The sequence below is a fragment of the Epinephelus lanceolatus genome, chromosome 4, assembly GCF_041903045.1.
Source record: "Epinephelus lanceolatus isolate andai-2023 chromosome 4, ASM4190304v1, whole genome shotgun sequence".
NCBI classification, from domain to species: Eukaryota; Metazoa; Chordata; class Actinopteri; order Perciformes; family Serranidae; genus Epinephelus; species Epinephelus lanceolatus.
Genome location: NC_135737.1, coordinates 2,101,077 through 2,128,589, shown reverse-complemented (window position 1 = coordinate 2,128,589; position 27,513 = coordinate 2,101,077). Strand labels below are relative to the sequence as shown.

The 27,513-nt window shown below is 40.6% G+C and overlaps 1 protein-coding gene across 8 annotated transcripts in view; it reads right to left on the bottom strand.

The window, feature by feature from the left end:
- Nucleotides 1-27,513, bottom strand: part of bcas3 (BCAS3 microtubule associated cell migration factor) — an 877,760-nt gene that overhangs the window by 602,346 nt on the left and 247,901 nt on the right. For all 8 annotated transcript variants that reach the window (XM_078166843.1, XM_078166844.1, XM_078166849.1 and 5 more), the window contains exon 16: nucleotides 12,808-12,958. In XM_078166843.1, the coding sequence (XP_078022969.1) occupies nucleotides 12,808-12,958 (151 nt within the window). The remainder of the gene's footprint in view (nucleotides 1-12,807; nucleotides 12,959-27,513) is intronic.

Here is a 27,513-nt window from a genome sequence, read left to right as displayed (position 1 = left end):
ACCACACATAGCAACACAAAACTGCTTTGCTAGCTCAATCATGTTGTAACTAAGATATTCGCCGAAAAAAATATGTTTTTCACAGACCGTTTATTGAGTTTGTTTACATGGCGGTGGAAGCTATGAACGAGCTAACCCTCGTCTGCTGAGTTTTAAAAATGCCGGCTATTTTGTTGGTTTCTGTTGACGTCACATTCCGCCTTGAGTATATCCAATCAGCACCAAGTAATCCCCAAGCCCCAGCCAGGAGTTTTCCGGGGCTGTTCTGAGTACCTACTCCGAGGCAGGGACTTGTTTAGCCCCTGTAAAAGTTCCGGAACTCTGTCCTTCAGGGGTGGTTCCTGCGGTGGAGACACGCACCAACGGCCCTGGCCCCATAAATTTACCCCAAAGTTCCTGCAGTGGAAACGGGCCTATATTCACACAAAGGGGGTATAAGCTTTATCACCATGTCTATCTTTATGTGTGTGTGTGTGTGTGTGTGTGTGTGTGTGTGTGTGTGTGTGTGTGTGTGTCATGGCACACAGCACAGTGAGCACAAAGACAGCGAATGTAGGTTAAGCAGCTGGTGTGTTCCTCTGCTGCCTTGCCAACAGGGATCTGCTCATACAGGTGTAAATACAGCTGCTGGACACTTATCTATCTCTCTCTCTCTCTCTCTCTCTCTCTCTCTCTCTCTCTCTGTCTCTGTCTCTATCACACACACGCACACTCACACATATATATAGAGAGAAGGCTGGCTGCATAGACAGACAGATGGTGCCTAGGCACTCCTGTGCAAGTATGGCGTGAAAGCATATGATATCACCCCCCCCCCCACCCCCCCCCCCCCCCCATCCCCCACTCCAGGGGCCAAACCTGCTGCTTCACTCAGTGTGTGTGTGTGTGTGTGTGTGTGTGTTTGGTGCATTGGTGCAGCTGTGCACATGCAGGAGCAGGCCGCAGAGCTGCATGTCCTGATGCATTAATACTGAGACCTCCACTGGCTTGGACGGATGAATGATGGAGAACTGAGGCAACCTACTAGGCTTTATAATGTTCTTTGGAGCCAACAAAGCTGTTTGAGGTGTCTGACCAGACATACTGAGTGAACAATTTGGATTTTTTTGAATGCTTTACAAAAAGCAATGGTTTGAAGGTTTAGGGTGAAGCTTACTATATCCTTCATAGTTTGTATTGTCAACAAATGCCATGAAAGGAACCATCAACATATCAACATGGGATCAACATATTAGGTCTCACTAAGGGGCACCAAATATGTTGGGATTTAATTGGCTATTGGAAATAATTAATAATTATTAATAATAATTAATAATTCTGTTAAATAATGTGACTTAATTAACATTAAATCACCTCGTGAGGCACCATTCCCCTAAAGGGAAAAATGATAGCCAGTTAAAGATATCAGTCTCATAAAATACGCTAAACTATTAATTTGGAGTTTTGATTAATAATTAAATTAATGACAACAACCAAAATTAACAGTAACGCCTGAAGGATTTCGGAGTTCTTGACGCACTAGAGGTTGACTATTCATTCACTCTTGTGGAACATTAAACAGACAGCAAGTATGATTCCAAAGAATTATATTTATTCACAAACTAGCAAAGCAAACCAAAACACACAAATTCGAACGAACTATATACAAGCTTGGTGTGTATATGTGTGTGTGTGTGTGTGTGGGTGAGAGAGAGAAAGAAGAGAAAGACAAAGGCGGGTGTGGTGATCAAAGAGCCGTTTGGCCTACAAAACAAAATGGCTGACAACAGAGAACTACCAACATGGCCGAATCAAGGCTTGCTTCAGGTTGGGGGAGGTGTCTGTCTGACCGCGTGGTCAGGACAAAGACAAAGGAAAAGAAGCGGGAACTTTGAGATGTCTGTTTGGGTGTAGCTCTGTTGAAAGCCTATTTGTTAATGAGTCTGTGTCAATGTAACGTATGTTGCAGACGGTCTGGATTAGTGCAGAGACTGTTAAGTTGTGTGCAAGAATCTGTTTGTGTACAGTATTAACAAACTAAACACTTAGCTTTGGCGAAGCCAACTAATCAATGACCTGACTGCAAACTATCACAACAATAACTCAATGAACAGCATCAAATCACATACAACAAGTTAAACAGTTGCTTAGCCTGTAAAGCTGTGATAAGCTATGCCCAGTTGTTACGTTACCGATCCTTGAATGGATGGGAGAAAGAGTCACTTGATGGTGTACTGCTTTGTTAGCCGGCAGAAGAAGGCTTGGAAGATGGTTCCAGGTGCAGTCTTTGTTGGGTCCTTTGTTCCAAAGGTGAAACTCCGAGGAAGCTGGTTGCTCAGGGTTTAGCAGAGTTAGACGCTGGGTGCTAACTCACTTAGTTCCTTGTTGCTGGAAAGCTAGTTGCAAACCTTGTGTTTGCATGAGAGTCCATGATCAATTGCCCTCCCTTTAGTGGTTTGGGCTATGGAGCAGGGGTTTGGGCCTCTGTGCTGTTCCAGGCCCAGCCGGAAAGAGGTGTTAGCTGTTCAACAGCTGGAGAGCAAGAGAGAGATCTGTGAAGGGAGCACAGATCTACAGATGCCTGTGACATCAGTCATATGTCACTGTAAAGGTCTTGTCCAATCAAGTTTTGGGACTTGAGTCTCACTGAGGTGTAAGGTGAGTTCTCTTGTGGAAATGGGTGTCACATAGCTCTTTTTGTTTGGAGAACAAAGAGCATGCAGAGGAAAAAGCCTTTAAATCTCCAGTTTAGATTTTACCAAATGATAAATCATCTGTGGTCCTGTGAATCCCAACATCAACAATGAATATGTCTCACTAACTAGTGCTGTGTGTGTTAATGTGCCGTAGAGCTCCATTATTGTAAAAAAAAAAATAAAATAAAATAAAAAACACTTTTAAAATAGACATGTCACTGAGCCAAACTGTTGCACTGGATGACATGTTCCTTAATTACCATGAACACACACACTGCAGTTTATTTTGATTCAGTCCCACATATATGTATGTGGGACCGCTGTTAAAAAAAGTCTCTGAAAAATGCACTATTTCCTTCCATTAGTGTAACATTTGTTCAAAATTACAATTAACTACAATTAATACAGTTGATACATCTTGTTAAAACTAATTTGATCATGTATGTTTGCCCTGGAATAAATCCTGCCTTCATGAAAGATATTGTATGATGTTCAGTTTTGATTTGTTCATTTATTTTCTTTATATCCATTTTGTTGACTGTTGTTTGTGTTGAGGTGTGATATGTTATGCTAGGAGGTGTTTCCTACATTTATTCTACCCTCATTGCTTTCAAAGGGGTAGACAAAATCTCGTGTTTGTGACCTGTTTTAAAAGATTAACAGTATCTCCTTAACACTATACACTTCGTGTTACATTTTTAATGTATGAAAAGTGCTATATAAATAAAGTTTGATTTGATTTTGATTTGATATACTTGTCTCCTAGAAATTGCATTTGTATATTACTAAATTGCATTCAATATTATGTTGTGGTGAGAAATCATCACTGGCTGGATTGTGTTCATAGACCATGCTTCTTTGAGTTAATGAAACACTACATGTACCGTATGTACCCCGCTGGTGGTTGGGGTGGAGGGTGGACATACAAAGTGCAGGACTGTGACACCAGTATCCTTTCATAACTCAGAGAGCCATCTGTCAGACAGATGACAAGGAGGAGAATGTGGTTTGTATGAGAATAATCCAGTCAGATTTTATGCAAACCAGCTGAACCACCATTTGTCATTATGACACATTCTGGCAAATTAAAAGGTAGCCTACATCAGTAACCTGTGCTGATGATGTTACGGTACTAAATCCAACTGCATCAGTGATAAGGACTATGAGAACGTGAATAACATTATGCTTGTTTATAAACAGACTTACGGAGACACTAATATCTGACAGGCCATAAGCTGAGCACAGCAACAAAAAGAAGGTCGTATTTCAGTAGCGGTGGGAGGGGAAAGAGCAGCACACATGTTTGTTTAAGAGAAAGTTCATGTGTTTTTTAGGGTGACAAGGTGAGACATGGTAGAGTTGATCTTTCAAGAAAACTAATATGGCAATATGGCAACACTTAGGATTTAAAGCCGACAAAATACGTGCTCTAACTGGCCCTGAGTGACACAGTGCACCATTTTAGGCTTAACTTTTGTGGGATGCCTGTTTCTATTTTCCATTAATTCCTGAAGCTCATTCTGAAAGTGCTGCAACAGACGAAGAACAGCTGATTTATGACCTTTAAATGATTATTTCACTAATACAACATAAATAGGGTGTCAGTTAATTTGAGGGAGTTTGCCAGGGAGCTAAAGGTTTCTGGTAAACAACAACCTACTTGCTGTTGGCTATATGTCATTTCCAGTAAACATCACAAAATAAAATGTGTTTACTATTTAAAATGTAAAAACATAGGAATATGGCAAGTACTCACCCATCTTTTAAGTGGCTACATCTCAAGTATATCTTGAGTGCACAGCTGACATTTACTTGATTTGTTTACCTGACATATCAGAAGTGCATATGCAAGTCAGTGTGGACAGAGATATGTTACATGATGCTACGTTGTAGTCGAACGCTCACTCGCTCGCTGTTAGGACACAGTGTCATTATGTTTCACATGCGAGCAGCTACCAAGTCAAGTGCAACACCTAGTAGTAAAATTCAGTATACAGGGGCAGTCCAGTTTTTGGCTTTATATCATACTTGTTTGTTTATTTTACACCGGTACAACTGTAGTGTATTGCAAGATTTCTGGAGGAAAAGTTGTCTTAACATTTTGCTGTAACATTCAGTATCCACATTTTTGCAACTTACCAGGTAGGTTAACTAGCACCATTTCCTCAAGATGTTAATAGATAACGTAATTCACTTTACATTTCCCTCAAACCATATTTGCTGTAAGTTGTATATAATGTAATATCTAGGAGACAGAGCTATCAATAGCAATCGATGGACATTGGGGCTGAGTGTCACAGACAGGAAGTAATGAAGTATTGAGAGACTAACACACTATTCGTTTTGATCGTTTCATGGAAGATGTTGACAGTAAAGAAATAGAATAGAAAGTCCACCAACCAAAATGTTTCTGTAATATAGAGTATTGAAACGGTCAAGTAATGAAAGTCAACATCAAATGTTAGATGAGATAGTTCCTGATTTAAGTCAACATTCTGCCATTTTAAAGATACATTTTATTTAGGCAAAGGGTTTTATTTATATTTCTTACATAAATGTATTAAAAATAGATTGTTTTGGTAACAAAACATGTATCATATTAACACTAGTATAGAAAAGTTTAAAACAATACTCTGCCCCATAGTTCACAGCCTTAACTAGACTGCATGACTGACAAGGGATATCTTAGAAGAGCTGCACCAGAAAAATAAGCATTTGGCAGCAGTAAAAAAAAAAAAAAAAAAGTAAGTATAATGCAAGTATCAAAGTCCTAATTACTTCTTAGCACCAAAACTGAAGACAGAATGATAAAACTACACAGCAGTGACAGCTTACTAACATAGAGCAATAAATTAATAATAATTAAATCATTGTAGCAATGACTGATTAGCAATTAAAGCCCCTACAAGGAACTTTCATTTTGAGTTGATTTTGGCGACCCTGTGGACAAAAGCGGTAGTGTTTTGCCGGAATGAAGCCTACATTTCCCATGAGCTCTAGAGCGTATTGTCGTAAAGACGCTTACCTGGCTCGCGCATGTGTTTGTTTTGGGGATGAATGAAACAACAAGACGGGAAAACTTTGCCCCCGGATCCCAGCTCACCTCTGCCGCACCCCAGCTCCACCTCTCTGGCGTAAGCGCCACTGCCGCCGGGGTAAACGCAGCGGTCGGCTGGTAAGGCTGAAAGCCTGTTTGGCGAGCACTTCCACGGCTTCTTGGACTGAGTATGGAGCGGTGTCTCGCCTCTTTATTTCTCGGCACTTGCTGGACCCTGTCGACGCCTGGCTGGTACCTGTCGTCGGCCCGGATGAGGTGTTCCAGCCCCGCGGCCCCTGCTCTCCTCGTCCTCACTGGCGCGAGGTGAATCTGCGCAACCTGCGGCCTCTGTGTGTGGCTCCCCGGACAGCTAACGCCGTGGACCCGCCGGCTCCTGCCAGGATTGGGCTGGTAAATGCTAGATCGCTAGCAAACAAAACGTTTATCCTGAAGGATTTCCTGACTTCCTGATTTGATTAACACAGCTGCCAACTAATGAGTTCACATCCCTCTCAGCCAACCACAAACAGCCACAGCATCAGATAGGGAGTATATACAGTACAGGCCAAAAGTTTGGCCACATCTTCTCATTCAATGCGTTTTCTTTATTTTCATGACTATTTACATTGTAGATTCTCACTGAAGGCATCAAAACTATGAATGAACACATGTGGAGTTATGTACTTAACAAAAAAAGGTGAAATAACTGAAAACATGTTTTATATTCTAGTTTCTTCAAAATAGCCACCTTTTGCTCTGATTACTGCTTTGCACACTCTTGGCATTCTCTCCATGAGCTTCAAGAGGTAGTCACCTGAAATGGTTTCCACTTCACAGGTGTGCCTTATCAGGGTTAATTAGTGGAATTTCTTGCTTTATCAATGGGGTTGGGACCATCAGTTGTGTTGTGCAGAAGTCAGGTTAATACACAGCCGACAGCCCTATTGGACAACTGTTAAAATTCATATTATGGCAAAAACCAATCAGCTAACTAAAGAAAAATGAGTGGCCATCATTACTTTAAGAAATGAAGGTCAGTCAGTCCGGAAAATTGCAAAAACTTTAAATGTGTCCCCAAGTGGAGTCGCAAAAACCATCAAGCGCTACAACGAAACTGGCACACATGAGGACCGACCCAGGAAAGGAAGACCAAGAGTCACCTCTGCTTCTGAGGATAAGTTCATCCGAGTCACCAGCCTCAGAAATCGCAAGTTAACAGCAGCTCAGATCAGAGACCAGATGAATGCCACACAGAGTTCTAGCAGCAGACCCATCTCTAGAACAACTGTTAAGAGGAGACTGCGCCAATCAGGCCTTCATGGTCAAATAGCTGCTAGGAAACCACTGCTAAGGAGAGGCAACAAGCAGAAGAGATTTGTTTGGGCCAAGAAACACAAGGAATGGACATTAGACCAGGTGAAATCTGTGCTTTGGTCTGACGAGTCCAAATTTGACATCTTTGGTTCCAACCGCCGTGTCTTTGTGAGACGCAGAAAAGGTGAACAGATGGATTCCACATGCCTGGTTCCCACTGTGAAGCATGGAGGAGGAGGTGTGATGGTGTGGGGGTGTTTTGCTGGTGACACTGTTGGGGATTTATTCAAAATTGAAGGCACACTGAACCAGCATGGCTACCACAGCATCCTGCAGCGACATGCCATCCCATCCGGTTTGCGTTTAGTTGGACCATCATTTATTTTTCAACAGGACAATGACCCCAAACACACCTCCAGGCTGTGTAAGGGCTATTTGACCAAGAAGGAGAGTGATGGAGTGCTGCAGCAGATGACCTGGCCTCCACAGTCACCGGACCTGAACCCAATCCAGATGGTTTGGGGTGAGCTGGACCGCAGAGTGAAGGCAAAGGGGCCAACAAGTGCTAAACACCTCTGGGAACTCCTTCAAGACTGTTGGAAAACCATTTCAGGTGACTACCTCTTGAAGCTCATGGAGAGAATGCCAAGAGTGTGCAAAGCAGTAATCAGAGCAAAGGGTGGCTATTTTGAAGAAACTAGAATATAAAACATGTTTTCAGTTATTTCACCTTTTTTTGTTAAGTACATAACTCCACATGTGTTCATTCATAGTTGTGATGCCTTCAGTGAGAATCTACAATGTAAATAGTCATGAAAATAAAGAAAACGCATTAAATGAGAAGGTGTGTCCAAACTTTTGGCCTGTACTGTGTATATATATATATATATATATATATATATATATATATATATATACATATATAGGGAGTATGTATATAGTCATCTTATAAAAGTCAAAAGAAAAGAAACAGAGTGAGACTGCGAGAGAGAAAGAGAGAGCGCGCGCGCACGAGAGAAGGGCAACATTGATTTACAATTGTGGTGACCTCCTCCCAGGCTACATTTGCATCATCAGCCCGTGGAGGTCTGCTTGCATATTCCGTATATTCGGACACTGCGAGCTTGGACCTCTAGGACCAAAACATCAGTTTCCTCCTGTCAGAAGTTTGGCCGTGTGACGCTGCTGCTCTCTTCTGCCATGGCGAATTGAGTAAACGCCTTCGCACGGCGCATTTAAGGGCGAGAAGAGGGGCTCATTTGATTGGTGTGATGTGTGTAAAACCCACTCCACGCCTTCTCTCCTCCCTCTTTCCGACTTGCGCAGGTAGGAGGGACGGAGGTGGGAAAGAGGAGTAGCTGCACCAGGTGCACGGTGTGCCAAACTTGCAAAATCCACCTGGCCACACCCAGTTGGCGAAGCGCAGGTGCACTGGGCCCCCGCCTCGCCCGGTCTGCGAAACTAGAGCCCTTTATCTTCAACACTTGTGGATCGAAACCACTTGGAAAACACCTGCGCTCGGACCACAGTTTATGGCTGGGACATACATTTTCAAGCACCAAAACTTGCTCAAGACTAAGGTAATTATTTTACTGAACGAACGCGCGTCTGTGTCTGTGTGCGCGAGCCAGCCATTACGTATTTTCACTTTACTGACATTAGCCTACAAACATTACAAACTAAACATTGCGCTGTGCACTCTGCACTGTTTCTTTCATTCTTTCTCCATGTTGCGTGTGTATGTGTGTACCTGTGTGCCCGCGCACGGCCCCACGCACGCGCGTGCCTCCGTGTCGTCAGCCGAAACTATGCTCCATGTATTTTGCCATAAAGCATGTTTCTAAAAGCAGTGTGTATTGTTTGTCTTACATTAATATTTATTACACAGTGCATTTACAGTGCTCTCATTTTGCATCTCCTCTAATATACTGTTTTTGATTTCTTACTCCTCTATACATAACACATCCCCAGGTAATGACTAGTAACTATAAATGAACACAAGCAACCTGAAAGCTCTCACTCTAAACTCTAAGGCCTTTAAAGGGGAACTAATGTTTTTTCAACCTGGTCGGCTAGGGCTGACCTGCCTGCAGCCTGTGTGCGCGTGCTATATTCAATAATAGGGCACTCAGACAGTGTCAAACAACATCAAAATATGTCGACTAAAAGTGCATTTTTTTCACACAGATAGGCTCGGATTGTTAGTATAATTATCCGACAACATAACAGAAAAGAGAAATGAACGTCTGTCTTTACCTTTAGCTGGATTCGGACATGTTCCTCTGCCTGTTGCTGCTCCCTCTCTCTCCTTGTCCGCTCTTAAATTTCAATGAGTAGTGTCTGTGTACGTCCGTGTACTCCATGTTCAAATAAATACGGGCGGTCAGCAAATTCGAAATGCTCATCTAGATCCAGTTGGTCAAAATCAGGTAAAAACTTCCTGCAACAACTCAAATCTCGCGAGACGTGAGATTTCAGAGCAAGACTTTCACTCTGTTTTGACTTGCCACAACAAACATGTCCAAATTTTTACCCGATTTTGACCAACTGGATCTGGATGAGCCATTTGAATTTGATGACCGCCCATATTTATTTGAACACGGACTACACGGATGCAGAGTTCATTGAAATTGAAGAGCAGACGAGGAGAGAGAGGGAGCAGCAACAGGCAGAGGAACATGTCCGAATCCAGCTAAAGGTAAACACAGACATTCATTTCTCCTTTCTGTTATGTTGTTGGATAATTATACTAACAATCCGAGCCTATCTGTGTAAAAAAAATGCACTTTTAGTGGACGTATTTTGACGTTGTTTGACGCTGTCTGAGTGCCCTATTATTTAATATAGCGCACGCTCACAGGCTGCAGGCAGGTCAGCCCTAGCTTCGTATTGGAGAAATGTCAAATATTGAACATCCTATCACTCATTTAGACAAAAGTAGACCGGAAATTAGGGCCCAGGTTGAAAAAAACATTAGTTCCCCTTTAATGAAAGCCCTACTCCAGCCAGCATTACTCCCTTTTTTACAGATAATGTTCTTTCTCAAACAGAGAATGCGATGTGGTTAATAGTATGGCGTAATCCATTACCATTGCAACCACACTGCTGCTCTAGCGTACGTGTCAAGGTCAACATCATTAGCAAGTGTAACATTAGCATGGATAGCGGGAGAGGTCACTCGAACATCAGTTATGAAGTGGAGGATTTTTCTCCCCCTGCTTCACCTGAAAACAAGAAACCCAATGACAGTGAGGTCATCAGAATACATGTACTTGAGCCACTGGCTCCCATTCTTTGAGACACTGACGGAGCTTTTACTGCTTCTTAACTTGCAGAGCTGGTGCTGCGTAGGAAATTGCCAAGTGGCAAGTTTGCTATATGCTCCACAAGCTCTTTAAGCATTTTTAGTAATATAGGAATAAATAAACAACACCATTACATGCCCCAACATGTAAAAATGAGTAATATAGCTGTCATGGAAGTACCTTTTGTGATTTCAGATCAAATCAGCTATCAGATCAGTGGTAGCACTTTGTACCACTGGGTTAGCTCGCTGAACGTCAGTGCCACTGAGCAGTAGCTCACACCCATTCTTTGGCTCAGTGGGTGATCTCATCAACGAGTTACAGCAGAGTCATGGCTCAGTGTGGGTTTGTACTCATGGCAATGACTAGGTGGCTCAAAACTCAGATGCAGACTAATGACAATGCAGCTGCGCAAGCTCGGAAGATACCGTATGACCTGCAGCTTCCACTAGAGTCATACGTAATCTTTATTTCATCCGTCTTCTTTCTAAGTCTTTTGTCAAAATATTTTGCAGTGTGGCCAATCAAACTTTTCTGGAAATACAAAATATCATAAAAATGCCAAAACATAGCAGAGGGGGGCTTTAAAACCTTTAAAATCAGACCTACACTGTGTGACGCCAAACTACAACTGCTAAACCAAATGCAAATTACTAGTACATCCTATGAACTATGCCAAAGCAGAACACAGCAGTAGCCCATAAACAATAATACACTTCATAATCCAACTCACATTAATGATCTGGAAAAATGGCTTGATGTTGTTCATGTTGACCGCATGATCAGGTCTCGGTTTTCATCCTCAAAGCTCTCTTATCAAATATCACAGGGAAATAAATCCCTCACCTGTTGGAATCCTTATAGCATTTCCCATTCAAACAGGGAATGAAAATTACATTTAAATGAAAATATTAAAATCTGCCAATATTTGTGGAGCCACCTGTACTGTATGTAAATACACTTAGCAAAGGCTTATAGTTGCTGATGGTCTTAAAACTACATAATTTCAATGCATGGCATAGATCCAAGTGAAAAAAAAAAACACGGAGGTGCATTAAAGCAGAGCTATCTCACTTTTAAAAAATAACTTGTTTCAGTTATCAACGCAAGTCGGGTTATACTGCATTTAATATAACTTGAATAGAATTTTTTATGATTGGCAGGGTTTTATTTCTATCCTTGATATGCATGATTTGTTTTATCTGCTTTCCAAACAGCCCGCAGACCAAGTTCACATGTGTGTTCTGCTTCATTACCATATGCAAAAAAGTGGTGGCCTGAGACAAAAGAGGTCCATGAGCATCAGCTGAGTGGGTGAGAGGAAAAGCTTTGGCCTACACGAGGCTACTGTTGACACAATACAGTGTTTTTACAATGTGATTTATGAAGGGACAGCAAATCATGGACTGAAGTTAAGGATGCAATATAGTATGATTTAAAGTTTTCTCAACAGTGGCCAAACTGTAAATTTCCTAGAGTTTGTGAGGTTGCCAATAACTCTTTTGCACTTAGGATACTCTGCGGTGCATTGTACGTGCATTATTATTATTATTACTACAAAAGGGAGTTCTTCTTGAGAATGACCACAATGACTAAAAAAGATTATTCTAATTTACCAATACATATATCAAAATTGCATAGTATTGTAACTTTTCATAGACTGGCAGTGATAGTTCTACAAAGAGCTAACATCCTGCAGAATGGGAGGTAAAATGATAAGTTCTAGGCAGATACTTTTTTATTTGATTCTTTGTGCATATATGTAAGGGCTGTCAAAATAACGCTTTAATTTCGATTAATTAATCACAGAAAAAATAATACATCACAAAACTTGATGCTGATTAATTGCATTCCGTTGTGCCCTTTGACCCAGTATGTCATTGAAGGCCACAGTGGCTTTGTCATATAGGCAGATAAGACAACGCTGCTTGGCCTCGTGAATGGAACGTTTACATTTAAAAAATGCCCAGAGGGAACTGTTGATAGGAGAACTGTCTCTGCAGTTTCTGCATTAAGTAATTTTTGTACCATCAGAGCACAGCCTCTGATGCTAGTGCTAGCAGCCAGCCTCGTCAAGCCACAATCAACCAGGTGTGTGTCCAAATTCCAGCAGCTTCACATCTGCCAAAAGTTCAAAAGTTTGGACCTAACTGTGAAGGTACATATGCTGTTAATAAATACAATTATAACTATATTATAACATATCAGTCATTCATTAACTGTTCATACACTTTTGAAATAAACTCTAAAAATCACAATAAACACTATATATATTACAATATATATATACAATACATATACAATTACAATATATTTGTGATATGATCATTTATTGAGAGTTTAGATGGCTTGTAAATGCTCAGGATGGGGGTTAAAGTGAAGAATTTTTTTTGTTTTAATACTGCAGCTGTATTCTGCAACACACTTGTTTCGTGTGGGGAATAAAGGCCAGGGTTTGTATGTGTGTGTTACCTACCCAGTGCGTTTGGTGATGGTGCCCAGGGTCATCGGCTGTTTAATTTGAGCCAAAGGCAGCACCACAGTGAGGGTGGGCAGCGGGGTCAGTCGCGGATTCCCCATGTTGTTATTGGTGAAGTTGTTGTATGAATCCTGGCTGCTCAGCTTGGCTGGAAATACACAAAAATACAGGATTACTTAAAGTACTTTCAGTGAATATTAGTGGATGTTTTTGGACAGCAAGGTCAACCTGCTTTTCAAAGATTTTAAGTGAAACATAATGGACAAATATGTCAATCCAGAGCCTTTCCAGGTAATAGTTGCAGAATACTGATAATCACATTATGAAAACTAGCACAACCTTTCATACATTATTCATTTTTCAGTGCTCAGTCATTCCTTTTTTATCTTTAGAGATGCTAATTTGTCTGCAAACACTTAACCCTTAAATGTGGGCAGGGTTGTTGTCACTCACTGCTCTGTCCAGCATTCACTGTATTTCCTGATTACCAGTGACACAGGTGGAAGTCTGTGCCTCATTTATCGTCCACAGAACGAGGGTGCACAGCCACATTTTCAGAAAAAAATAAAACACGTTGCAGAGAGAGTTTCTCTTGATGGAATATTTGAAAATAGCAGGTTTCTGCATTTAGTCCTTCTTAGGCAAGCTAGGGGGTTTACAGTTGCTGTAGCCTGCAGGAACAGTGCTCTGTAACGCTTTATTTTTCTCAGAGTGAAAATTAGAAGAAATTCTATCACATAACCCAGCCGAAATTAATATATAAATACTTGAAGATCCACTCATTACTACAAGTATATGTCATATTAAAACTAAAGCAATGGTCAAAGTTGTCATATGGAATATTTAAGATGTGTTGATTGATTCACATCGTGATCTCATGCATCGAGTAACATTACAAGTTAACGTTCCATCTTAAAAGTCACTGGCAGTCAGAGCATGTGAGTGAAGCGGAGCGGGTGAAAATTTCTGCTCCTTGCTCGCAGAGCTGTCACTTTGCGCTGCTTGTCTGCTCCGCTTGGTTCTGCGCATTCTTTGCTCCGCTCTGCTCCATCATAAATTTTATTCCACTCCACTCGCTCACCATTCTGCTCAAAAAAACTGTGTCGTACTACCCTAAACTGTAATCTTCTAGTCACAAATAAAACATGAGCTTGGTAGATTCTCTGGGGAAGTCCTCTCCCCTCTCCCTGCAGTTAGGGACCGTTCTACATGGTACCGCTGTCGGCAGGGTGGAAATAAGTCAAAGTGTAGAGGAGACGGACCGGGTTAAGCGGCCGACCTCCGGGGAAGCCCTCTCACCTCTCGCCGCAGTTGGCGACCGTTCTCCAAGGTACCGCTGCTTCTCTTCTCAGTTTCTTTTCTGAAGTACAGAGTAAACTCCATAGTTTTGAAAGAAAATAGTGTGGGTGTACGCAGGTGCAAAGATGCATTCTGGGTGGGGCATGAGCAACCGGAGCGAAATTGGAGCAAGAGATAAGTCTCCGCTCCACCTTTTAAAAAAAATAGCCGCTCCTCCCTCAACACAAAATCCTTCCGCTCCCCGCTCCGCTCACATGCTCTGCTGGCAGTCGACCCATTGAATTTAGTTTTTTTTTTCTTCGACTACAGCTGCTGCAAGAGGCAGCAAAACAGCCTTTCATTTTATAGTTACGGTTTACAAATAAAACTGTCTACGGTATGAACAGTGATTACATAAGCCTAAAAACCAGCCACAACTCAGCCCTGAGCAGAGTGACCGTCCGCTATTGACCAACGGACTACAGTGCTCACAGCTCGACCTTTTAGTACCAGATCTGTGTGCTAGGTACCCCAACAGAAGGGTGACCAAAAATGGGGATGGTACGGGACGGTTCCATTGGTACCATTTTCACAGCGGAAAGGGAGAAAAAGCAAAACAAACTAAACTGTACTATACTGTACTGCTCAGTGGAAACAGGGCTTTATTCACTTCATCAGTCACACAAGTTTAAATTGTAGCCTCGGCATTCAGCAGACAACCAGAGGACCCTGTTTACAAAACCGAAACACGTTTCTCTCCGAGAAAAAAGCCTTGTTTTAATACTGTGCGCGCACACACACACACACACACACACACACACACACACACACATCTATGTATCTTTATCTATATATATATATATATATATATATAGTACAGGCCAAAAGTTTGGACACACCTTCTCATTCAATGCGTTTTCTTTATTTTCATGACTATTTACATTGTAGATTCTCACTGAAGGCATCAAAACTATGAATGAACACATGTGGAGTTATGTACTTAACAAAAAAAGGTGAAATAACTGAAAACATGTTTTATATTCTAGTTTCTTCAAAATAGCCACCCTTTGCTCTGATTACTGCTTTGCACACTCTTGGCATTCTCTCCATGAGCTTCAAGAGGTAGTCACCTGAAATGGTTTCCACTTCACAGGTGTGCCTTATCAGGGTTAATTAGTGGAATTTCTTGCTTTATCAATGGGGTTGGGACCATCAGTTGTGTTGTGCAGAAGTCAGGTTAATACACAGCCGACAGCCCTATTGGACAACTGTTAAAATTCATATTATGGCAAGAACCAATCAGCTAACTAAAGAAAAATGAGTGGCCATCATTACTTTAAGAAATGAAGGTCAGTCAGTCCGGAAAATTGCAAAAACTTTAAATGTGTCCCCAAGTGGAGTCGCAAAAACCATCAAGCGCTACAACGAAACTGGCACACATGAGGACCGACCCAGGAAAGGAAGACCAAGAGTCACCTCTGCTTCTGAGGATAAGTTCATCCGAGTCACCGGCCTCAGAAATGGCAAGTTAACAGCAGCTCAGATCAGAGACCAGATGAATGCCACACAGAGTTCTAGCAGCAGACCCATCTCTAGAACAACTGTTAAGAAGAGACTGCGCGAATCAGGCCTTCATGGTCAAATAGCTGCTAGGAAACCACTGCTAAGGAGAGGCAACAAGCAGAAGAGATTCGTTTGGGCCAAGAAACACAAGGAATGGACATTAGACCAGTGGAAATCTGTGCTTTGGTCTGATGAGTCCAAATTTGACATCTTTGGTTCCAACCGCCGTGTCTTTGTGAGACGCAGAAAAAGTGAACAGATGGATTCCACATGCCTGGTTCCCACTGTGAAGCATGGAGGAGGAGGTGTGATGGTGTGGGGGTGTTTTGCTGGTGACACTGTTGGGGATTTATTCAAAATTGAAGGCACACTGAACCAGCATGGCTACCACAGCATCCTGCAGCGACATGCCATCCCATCCGGTTTGCGTTTAGTTGGACCATCATTTATTTTTCAACAGGACAATGACCCCAAACACACCTCCAGGCTGTGTAAGGGCTATTTGACCAAGAAGGAGAGTGATGGAGTGCTGCGGCAGATGACCTGGCCTCCACAGTCACCGGACCTGAACCCAATCGAGATGGTTTGGGGTGAGCTGGACCGCAGAGTGAAGGCAAAGGGGCCAACAAGTGCTAAACACCTCTGGGAACTCCTTCAAGAATGTTGGAAAACCATTTCAGGTGACTACCTCTTGAAGCTCATGGAGAGAATGCCAAGAGTGTGCAAAGCAGTAATCAGAGCAAAGGGTGGCTATTTTGAAGAAACTAGAATATAAAACATGTTTTCAGTTATTTCACCTTTTTTTGTTAAGTACATAACTTCACATGTGTTCATTCATAGTTTTGATGCCTTCAGTGAGAATCTACAATGTAAATAGTCATGAAAATAAAGAAAATGCATTGAAGGTGTGTCCAAACTTTTGGCCTGTACTGTGTATATATATATATATATATATATATATATATATATATATATATATATATATATATATATATACACATATATATATAAAAAACCAGCCTCATGTGGAATGTTTGGAAATAACCAGCTCAAGATGCTCTACTGCAAATGCTCCAGCTCTGCTTCTAGTGCCTGGCAGTCTGTTAATCAAGGCCAATCAACAGGCTTCACACACTGGTTCAGCACGCACGCATGTGCGCGCGCACACACACACATACACACACATACACACACACACACACACACACACACACACAAGGATGATCCAAAGCAACACATCTCATCTTGCATATCCCATGCAGCTCCAGCCAAACATAATCAGAGCATGTCAAAGGGCTTCTTAAAGGCCTGATGACCTGCTCCTTCAGAAGAAAGCTAGTTCTGCATAACACTTCTCAACACTTTTTGTTTGCTAGGCAAGTAGAGTTCATCTCTGGCAGACAAAAGTTGAGCACGCAATCATATGCATGTTGTATTGATGTATTACTTATTTTAAAAACACCAAAGCCCACATTTTTTTCTGAACATTAGCACATGACAAGACAGCTTTGACATGATGTACATCCACCAATTAGATTTTTTGTTTCTGTGTGTGTGTTTGTTTGTTTATTTTTTTGTGGACATGTTGCCAATGAATTTCTTTTTTTCTTTTAAAGATTGTTTTTTTCAGGCTTTTGCCTTTAATTGACGAGAGAGTGAAATGGGGGAGTGAGAGAGAGTGGGGGGATCACATGCAGCAAATGGTTGTGAGCTGGTGTCAAACCCGCGACCGCTGCAGCGAGGCATCGCCTCTGTATATGGGGCGCCGGCACTATCCACTACGCTACCAACGCCCCGGCCGATGAATTTCTATATGCCATTTTCCAATGCTGTGACAATCACAAGCACAGTTCCTTTTACCTCCATTGTACTGAGGTGAACGCTCAAATCTCTGAGAAGCTTATTTCTAGGCCTGGACAAATGAAACTATAACTGTATGCATGGCTACATACCACTGGAGCAAAGTAAAGCAACATGGTTCCATTTGTAATTTTGTTAAGGTGGCCCTTTAACAATGGGAAAATAAACAGTTACATCCAAGCAGTTACATAGAAACATTACACTATAGGGGATAAGAAATGCAGATTATAAAACAAATATGATTTTGCAATCCTGTGACAATAGCTCCAACAAAAAAAGGGTACCCTGCAGATTCAATGGGCAGCCCAAGGAAAATTCCAAGTTCAAGTGCTTTCTAAAGAAATAAAGAGCAAACCCGTGGGTGCACTACAATACGCTCTCTGAATGTTTTCCTTGTTCCATTTGTTGCCTTAATAGATGAGTGACAGCCGCATAACATAAAGGAATGAAAAGGAGGGAGGGGGGATGCAGAGACAAAGAAAACAAGGCGAACATCAAAGGTTACAATAGGGGTAGAGGAGGAGAGTGGCTTGTCATTATTCAGAGGGAGCGATCAAGAGGAGGCTGAATGAGAGCGGAAAGGGACCGCTGAGTGTTTTGGTCTAGTCTTTTAGATCATTAACGTGTACCTCTGAGTTTCATTAGTCCTGCCAAACCTCTGCTTTGTGTTCCTCTAAAGGGCTGTCTTTTAGACCTCTACTGGCCAACAATGCTGCGTGACCTTCAGAGGGGGAGAGGAGACCATTACACAAACCTGTCCTTCATTTCCTTCTGCTCCTCTCTTGGTAAGACTAACAGAGATCCATGCCAGGGCAACTCCTGAAAGCCCTTCATGTTTCAAAAGTAGCCTACTACACCTCCTGAGCCAGGGCAGCCACCTTTTGTGTTGAAGGGAGGGGGTGGATGAGGAAAAAACATCTGTACAGGAAGCAGCCTGAAGTCTACATACTATAATGGGCGTAAAAAGGATTGTTTATTCATGCTTTTTAATATTTTTTTTCTAGAACTGAACAGTTAGACTGCACAAAGACACAATGTAAAACATAACATGCAAAAATGTGATGTAGTTTTTACTCTTTTTGTTTTTAGTATTTTCCCGTTTCATTATTCCCATATGTCTAGGTCTTTTCATTTTATCCTCTATTGTAGATAAAACTGAATGATGACAATGATTAAGATACTGCCAGTGTTAATTTCGTTGATGAAAACTATGACGATAACTTTTCATTAACAACCTTTTTTCCATGACGAATACAAGATGACGGCTAGCTAAAAATAGATCTTGATAATAAAAACTAAGACGAAATCTACATTTCATTGTTGTTGATGAGACATGACGAAAATGTGAGTGGTGTACTACTGGACACTGAGAGCCGGGAATGGCCATGCTTGTAATTATCTCCAAATGCTGCATCAGGGACAGGCTGCCAAACTCCAGTAAGTAGTTGGTGCCAGGATGTTTAGCTAGCCACTGAATTGCAGCTGAGCAAGCAGCTACCGGCTGCTGGACTTCACATCTGTTGATCCCCGCAGGACTGCACTCAGACCAAGACTATCTCAGGAAGGTTTATGGGTTGATGAGTGTAGCTGTGCTGTAAGTAAATAGACTGAGCTCAGATAAATTCTCTCTGACAGAGATGAAAATGTCAGTTTTAATCACTAACTCTGTGAGAGGACACAGGTTTAAACCTCCAGATTAACATTTTGAAAGAATTCAGGCTTTAATGAAGTTATCTTTCTGCTCAGAGTCAGAGTTTACAACAAACTTGGGTACAAATCTTTGTCTCAGATTAGTTATTTGTGATGTCAAAGTTTTTAAGAGCATAAACAGAGAGATGTTGAACTTTTCAAATGATGTTCAGTAAATGTGTGCTCATAAATCACCCCTTAAACCTGTAAAAAATTGCCAGGGTATATAATCTGTCACATTGATTCTACTTTCTGATGCATGAATTAGCCTCACTTGATTAGTTTAAAGATTAAAAAAAAAAACAAACAAAAAAAACATACAAACATAGAAAACATATTGACATATTGTCAAATGTAATCAATTTTCGTCGACTAAAACTATGAAGACAAAGAATGACTAAAATGGGACTTAAACTAATAAGCATTTTCGTCTCAAAACTAAAGACTATTTCAGACTAAGTCTGAAATAGCTGTCAAAATTAACACTGGTATGATACTGCCACTGATGACAGTATAAAGATACAATTATTGTTACTTCCTGTTCTATGATTAGTGCGGATGCTTGATAAATAGCAGCGGGTCATTTTGGCTGCTGTGGTACTGTTAAAAGAGTTAAATGATACAGTTCTGTCAAATTGCACTTGTTTGCTGTTATCTTCATAGAGGGAGTAGTTAAGGGCATGTCTACATCCACCTCTGGCTAATTGTGAATGGGTTCACCATTTTACAAAGACTGAAATTCCTAAAACAGTACCATGTGTGTGCATGACTATATGAATCTGATGAAAAGAGTGTGTGTGCATGTTTCTGCATTTGTATGTACTCACACTTTCACTCTTGTATCTATTTGGAATATAAGGATTTGAAATTTACATTTAGATGTTACCTTCTGGTTGGAGCCAGATGCACCAGAAACCACAGAGCACAAAGTCTGGTTTGAATATTAAGCAGCATTTGCCATATTTGTCACCTGCTGTTATTTCCACTGCATCATAAGTACTACCTGTACTACCAATACTATCACTACTATTGCAGTACAACAGAAACTACTGCTCTCAGTACTACCACTAATGTTTCATCAAAATCATCTTTTAAATTATCCATTGAAATGTAACTGTGAAATTGTTGCATGTTCTCAAAGATTGCTGAAGTATCTAGGTATGAATTATAATAAATCAAAACTGAAAGACAAAGTCATTGCAGAGAAAAGCCAGAGAGGAAAAATTCTAACCAAGGCTACTACAAAGAGAAAGAGAGACGGAGTGAAAAAGCAAGGTAGACATATGAGAAGTGTCTGGCAGTCAGATAGCTCTAGACGAAGGCTATGATTTGATTAATGACCGGGGCGTGATGTGCCCAAGCACTGATACATGACATCCCCATGGAAAGAAGATCCATCAATGCAAATCCAGCTCTGTCGCCGTCGTCCAGAGAAAAACTCTGACCCTGCCAAAAAGTGACACTGTCACCTGACCCTCATCTCCCTTTCTTCTTTAACCACCCATCCAGCTATCCATCCATCCCTCCCTGTCTCAACAGCATTTGCATTCTCTTCTCGCATTTAGCCTATCTCTCTATCCTTCGCACCTTTTCCCTCTCCTCAGCCACTCTGTGTCACGCCATCTCATGTTTCTCTCCCCTCTTTTAATACCCAATTTGCATCAAATACAAGCAGGAGGCCTCCAATGAGGAGCCTACTTGTGAAAGGACAAGCTCTGAAAACAGTGTATGTCCACAAAAACACTGTGTCTTATTTGAATTATTCTGCCAATGAGAATATGTTAGTCAAAGGAAAAGAAAAATCTTGCATGAATGGAGAGGAACTGGGTTGGGGAGTGTTACAGGACAGCAGGTTAGGCAGGTGACATGTTGACTGATGCTCTGGGAATTAGGAGAGGCCTTGGACCTGAGGATGATATTGCAGCTGTGAGATGTAGGGGTTGAATAAGAGAAGGAGGCGGAGTACGAAAGACAAAAAAAAAAGCTATTATGTCCCAGTGAGGGAATACTTTTGTGGTTTTGACTAGATTTTGCTTTGGCTTTTGAAGATATTTTCAGATTGAAGCTGATATATTTGACTGACTTCCTGTTAAGAATTAATGGCCGTGTAAGGTTGGGTGAGGAAGGTTTCACCACAGGGTTTCATAAACAAACATATCAACAACCTGCACACTCAAAATGGAAATGAACATAATCACACAGAGTGTCAAAACTGCAAGCTCTGAGGGTATTGAGCAAAAGGAAGGATTTTTCTGCTCAAATATTTTCTAGACAGAAAAACTCTGGTGCAGAGATCTTTGTAGGTCAAATACCTATAACCTGATGATGGTTCCCATGAATAATCCCTCAGTATTAATATTTATTCTTGACTGGTCAAACATGTTACATTAAAATACAGGCTATGCTGTCCATCACACAGTCAGTGGATGACACTACCTGCCTAAAATTACGGCTAGGTGACAAGCCTTAATACCAAACTATGCCTGTAGCATCAAATATTTCAGTATCAATAGTAATCACTGGGTGATTGGTCAAATTATTTGACTTGTTTATGTTTGCCCCTTTGAGATATGCATAAATGTGTGAATATGAGCTTGGCTCAGTTTGCCATAAAAGCTTTACAAACATGTGAGCATATTTTAGAGTCCTAACTTGAGGTATTATTTTTGACAACACTTCAGTGCTGTCTGGCATCAAAACTCTGACATTTATGTCTTGTAATAAATGATAATATGATGAGGAACTTATACTGTGGTCACTGGGTTTGATTAAACTGAAAGAGTGAGAAGTGGGATGAAGCACAGCAGTTATAAATACAGCCACGGAGATAAAGATTCAACTCCAAAATAGGTTTTAAAATCGATTATTAATAGACATTGCGGGAGAACTGAGAACACACTCCTTCCTTTACCAGAATTACTCTTTAAGCCCTCACTGTCCTACAGCAAAACTGCCACCACAGCACTGCAACTCTACTGTATCCACACTGCTTCTGATTATTATGGAACAATTATGCAACAGACAGCGAAGTTTGAACGTCAAAGAGCCATGACTTTGAATGATAGATAAAGCCAGAAATGTCTGAAAAGTTGTTTTTTTTTTTGTGTGTGTTTTTTTTTTTTTTTTTTTTTTTTTTTTTGTTTGTGCTTTGAACAGATATTTTCAGATTTAAATCAGGGAATCTTAGATTCTGTTCTTTTCAGATCAAATATATTTGTGTTATTAAGGGTTAAAACATGTTGTTATTCCTCAAACAATAATGTTTGCTATACTGGTACTGAAACACAAGTATACCAACATTTAAAAATGTCACCACCCCCACTTAAAATAGTTATTTGATAACTGACCAATATCAGCAAACCTGAATCAGTTGATTCCCAGTCCAACTTCCCAACATTCCTTTTTGTTGATAGTCCAAGTTTCCCAGACATGTTAAAGGTGGGAGGGATTAAAGCAGGGGAGAGGAAGAAGAATGGGGGGGGGGGGGGGAGCTGTTTCCACAATCCCAGTTCCCCAAAGTATCATTATTAAAACACTCACTTCCACAAGGGGAGGAAGGAGAGGGAGAGAGAAAAAAAACATAAGGGAGGAGAAGAGACTGAGATAAACTAAAAAGGGTTGAACACAAAGGGGGAAGAAAAAATAAAAAGGAGCGGGGATCCCCCACTGGACAGAGTAAAAACAAATTAAAAGAGCCCTTATAAAACACAGATGCTGTAAGGAAAATAAACTTCACAAGATTTATTGTTTTGTAAAGGAATCGGAAGACTGGTGGAAAAGCCATCAAGTCTTTTCTCCTCCTCCTTCCTCTCTTCTTTCTCTTTCAGGTAATGTTGTGGTGGAGGGACCTATCTCCTCACTTTTCCCTCTTACCCCCTCTCTTTTATCTTTGCACGGCGCTCTTGCTTGTCTGCTATTTTCAGTCGAAGCTAAGAGTCGAGGTCAGGCTGGCCTGTGTGAAAATGGCTTCCTGCCCGGTCCCCCGCTCCCAAACCGCAAGCTAATGGGGAGGTTTTATTAACAGCCCTATTTGGGAACATTTTTTTGAACGTTTTGTATTTTCATTTACATTTCTCACGTCAAGGAGCTAAAACAAACAAACAAACAAACAAACAAAAAACACCAAACAACAGCAACAGCAACAAAAAATCCCAGGACATGATTTCTCTGATTTTATCATTAAGTGTGAGAGCTAAAAAAAAAAAAGAAAGTGAGATTTTATATAACATATAACATAGAATTTTATATAATATGTACAAGATGCTGTATATGGCAATAAACAAGTATCATGCTCAGAGCAGTGTGTGTTGGAATGAAACAGAAAAAGCAGTGGCTGGGAGGAAAAATAACCACAGCAATACAGAAGCACAGCATGTCTACATGTGGAAACACACGCATGCTACCAACAAACAGCTAAACATAATCAGAAGAAAACTATCAGGTGAAAGAAACGCGCGCAACTTGAAAACACACACTTGCACACACAAACAGCAACCTGAAATCAGATCTCCAAGTTTACAGCATGTCAGTATTTACAAGGCTTCATCAGACAAGACTGAGTCACCAGCAAGAAGAGCCTGGAGGGAGTCGGACAGCTCCACTGGATCAGATGACACCCACACTCCAACATTTTGTGTGTGTGTGTGTGTGTGTGTGTGTGTGTGTGTGTGTGTATGCGTGCGTGCGTGCATGCGTGCGTGTAGCCATCTGATTTGGGTCAAGGAGCTAGTACCTCACAGTAGAGAAGGAGCAGTTGTGGCTAATGATTGGATGTTTGGGAAAGCAGGAGGGGGTGGTGAGGTGGTTTGAGGAGGAGTGTAGAAGAGTGTGTGTATGTTGGGGGGCGGGGGGTTGTCTTGCACCCAGATACACAGATGCACGTACACTTACAAACAGATTTAGAGAGAGCAGGAGGAGAAGAGACAGTTGGAGTTGGAGAAAGACAGGATACATCCAATGGTTTCTGTGTTGTTCTTTACTCTTTGTTTTTTCTAAAGTAAAGATGATTAAGTGAGAACTTTAAACTTCTGAAATCAGAAAATAACAATAAAATGTATGAGATACAGAATAACAGGGTGAAAGCTAATTCTATTATTAGTGCACCCAAAGAAATTCAAATTCAGAAAATGTGGATGACAAGAGAAAAAACGATTCCAGGCTGTTAGGAGAGGAGCACGTGAAGATGTTCTTACAATCTTACATTAAATTAAATTAATAAATCATTTTACACTGTAACAAACAATAACAACTTTCTTTCCTTCTAACTCATACTTCTTAATTCTGTAGCCTGAAAAAAGGCAGTATGCAAAATGTGAGGATAAAAACAAGAATTCAAGAATTCTCACTTTATTAATTTTGTTATATTATATCTGATGAAAGCAGGACAGAACCAAAGGCTGTAATGAAATAAATATTTCAGCAGTCAGCGGAGCAGTCTATGGAAATTCCTCTCATTGACTTCATTTGTTTTGTTATTCTGATATAGGTGATGACATAAATGTCTGAACACCTGTAAAGACAATGTACAGTGTGGGATGCAGGACTGAACCAGTACTGAGCATTTTGAGATTCTGTGTTTTTACATGCCAAAAGTGCTTTTTTTTTTTTTTTTTACAAAAACAATAAAATAAAATGATAATATTAAGTAGTAGTAGTTGTAGTAGTTGTTGTTTTCTACTTTTATTTATTTCTACAGCACTTTTTGAAAACAAAGTTAGAGAGTGCTTTATGTGGTTAAAACAGGAACAAAACATTTCAGCACTACAATAATTTTAGACATTAATTCTCTTCAAAGCTGGAAAATCCCAGTCAAATCTGCCTGCCTGTATTTATATTGTGTATAGCATATCAATATATTTCCCTTATTTTTTATTTCACATATTTGATATTATTATATACACTACTTTCCATTATGTATATACTCTGTAAATTATTCTGCACTTCTCTGTTCCTTGCACTTCTGGTTAAATGCTAAACTGCAATTGGTTGTCTCAGTAGCTTTAATCTAGTAGTCTAATATTGGATTAATTCAAGCAATTTATTTATTTTAGTTTGATTTGGCAGGACCTAGAGTGAGACAATGTCTACAAGGAGACGGAACCATCATCAAGGAGGCAAGAGTAAGACTTAAGAAAGAAAGAAAAAGAAAGAAAGAAAGAAAGAAAGAAAGAAAGAAAGGAACAGAATTTAATCATAGTTTTCTTCGGCCACAACAAAACACAAGGAATTAATTGCAAATTGTCTGTACCAAGTAATTTCTACAAAACAGACAATCTTGGTATTTTTCATCTGAATCAAAATGACCTTCCTCATTATATGAGATAACAAACAGATCAGAGTGTGCTCTTCCTGAGCGAGGAGGAGACTGGCTGCATCCGTCACTCTGTCTGGGTCTTAATGCTTCTCCTTTTATAGCCCAGCGGTCCAAAGGAAGGAGGAAACAGTAGGAGAGACAGAGAGTAGATAATAAGATGTCTGAGCTGCTGTCACAGCTATCTTCCATTGTCTTTACAAGCAACTGGATAAAAATTATGAGGTCAAACTGAAATGTTCAACATTTCCTTCATAATCATAATATGTTAATGGTGACTGATGGCGATCCTCCTGCAGTTACTGCTGACTTCATTATTTTCTTTAATGAGGCTGGTATGTTAATTAATTTATCAAACATCCCATCCCAAGACCTCTTGTGTTCCACACTGCATTCAAACACACACACACACACACACACACACACACACACACACGCACACACTGAGGTCACATGTATACTTCTGATTTGATTTTGCCATTTGAAAACAACCCTTCTCTAATGGTGATTGATTGACACTGCAGTTATGCCCAGCTGTGACAGAAGCTCTGTTTGAATAATGGATAAAAACTGCAGGGCCACTTTGATCCGAATTTAGCCAGCAGTGTTTTGACAGCATCCACCTCTTAATGAATGCCATGTCAGAAACACTTAGCCATGATACCAGTAAACAAGGAGTTAAGAGTAAAGACGGACAAGTTTTTTTTTCCAGGATTGTAGAAGTTTTACTTTTTTAAAATGTAAATCTATAAGGTTATATATTCAAGTCATGCATATTGGAATTGGATCAGTACTCACAGCCTTGCAATGCAAACAAACATATAAAATTTGTATTTCTGAGGTAGTGTTGTCACCATACACTCTAACTTTGATACAACACCTTAAAAAAATTTTCAATACCATGGGGAAAAATTGTAAGTGAGGGCATACAAATTACATTTTTTTTTTTGAAAAGATAAATGTAACAAGTTTCTGATAGGACAACAATGACTTTTCTTTTCTTTGTTAGGAGCAGAGAGCAGCAGAAACTGTAGTAAACATGAACATTCTGAGAGAATGAGAAAGCACAGCTAGTAGCGGTGTATCAGTACCGTGGAAAATGAGTATTGAAACTGTTTCAAATATTCAGAAGCTTTATGTATTGAAAAATTGATATTTTTGACAATACAACTCAGAATGACACACCTGTATTGAGGTTTAAGTATTAGTTGTATAAAATAAAGTGATATTTAGATCAAGCTGTATGATAACTTGCCAAGAGATGTGTTAAGCCCTGACACTGGTGTAAGACAGACACTTCTACTGGCCTCAGGTTCAAGAACACAAAAAACTGAACTTAAATAAGAGTTAAAAAAAATCCACCCAGTGCAGCGGAACAAAGGTGGGATGTAAAACCTATTGATCCAGTGACAATGGAAGGCTTTGGATTTTCAGAGCATGCACTATTTACATGCTAGGCAATAAGCTGGAGGCCACAAGTGCCTTCTGTGGGTAATGGCAAGCCGGCTTTATTTCTTTATCTCTACCTTCCAATTTTGCAAATAAAATAATGATGAGTGCAGTGGCAGGCACCCAGTGATAAGACGGTTTAGTGGTTGTGGAGATTGAGTTATTAGAGTTTGTATAAAAAGGACAGAGGTCTCCAGCGGAGTCCAAATGCTGGCCAAGATACATATTCCTCGCACTGTGTATTTTTGGTCGCTTTAAAAGCCCTAAAAGTACAGGGGAAGGCTAATTTTCAGAGTAAACAGCTTGTTCGATTGCAGTGTGGTTTTGCGCTGAGCTCTCCGTTTATTGACTCATGCCGAGCTGGGCTCTGGCTCCTCTGCCGACCACAGGGAGAAGCCTGCCGATGGAGCCTGCAACAAATACAAGCCGCTAACATGATCTTACCTTTGATGGCACACAACTGTTAAATCAAATGTACCGAGTAATGTACAAAGCCTAATCCTCTTGACTGTATGGCAGGTTGCGGGAAAATGCTTTTAAAAGAACATCTGCTC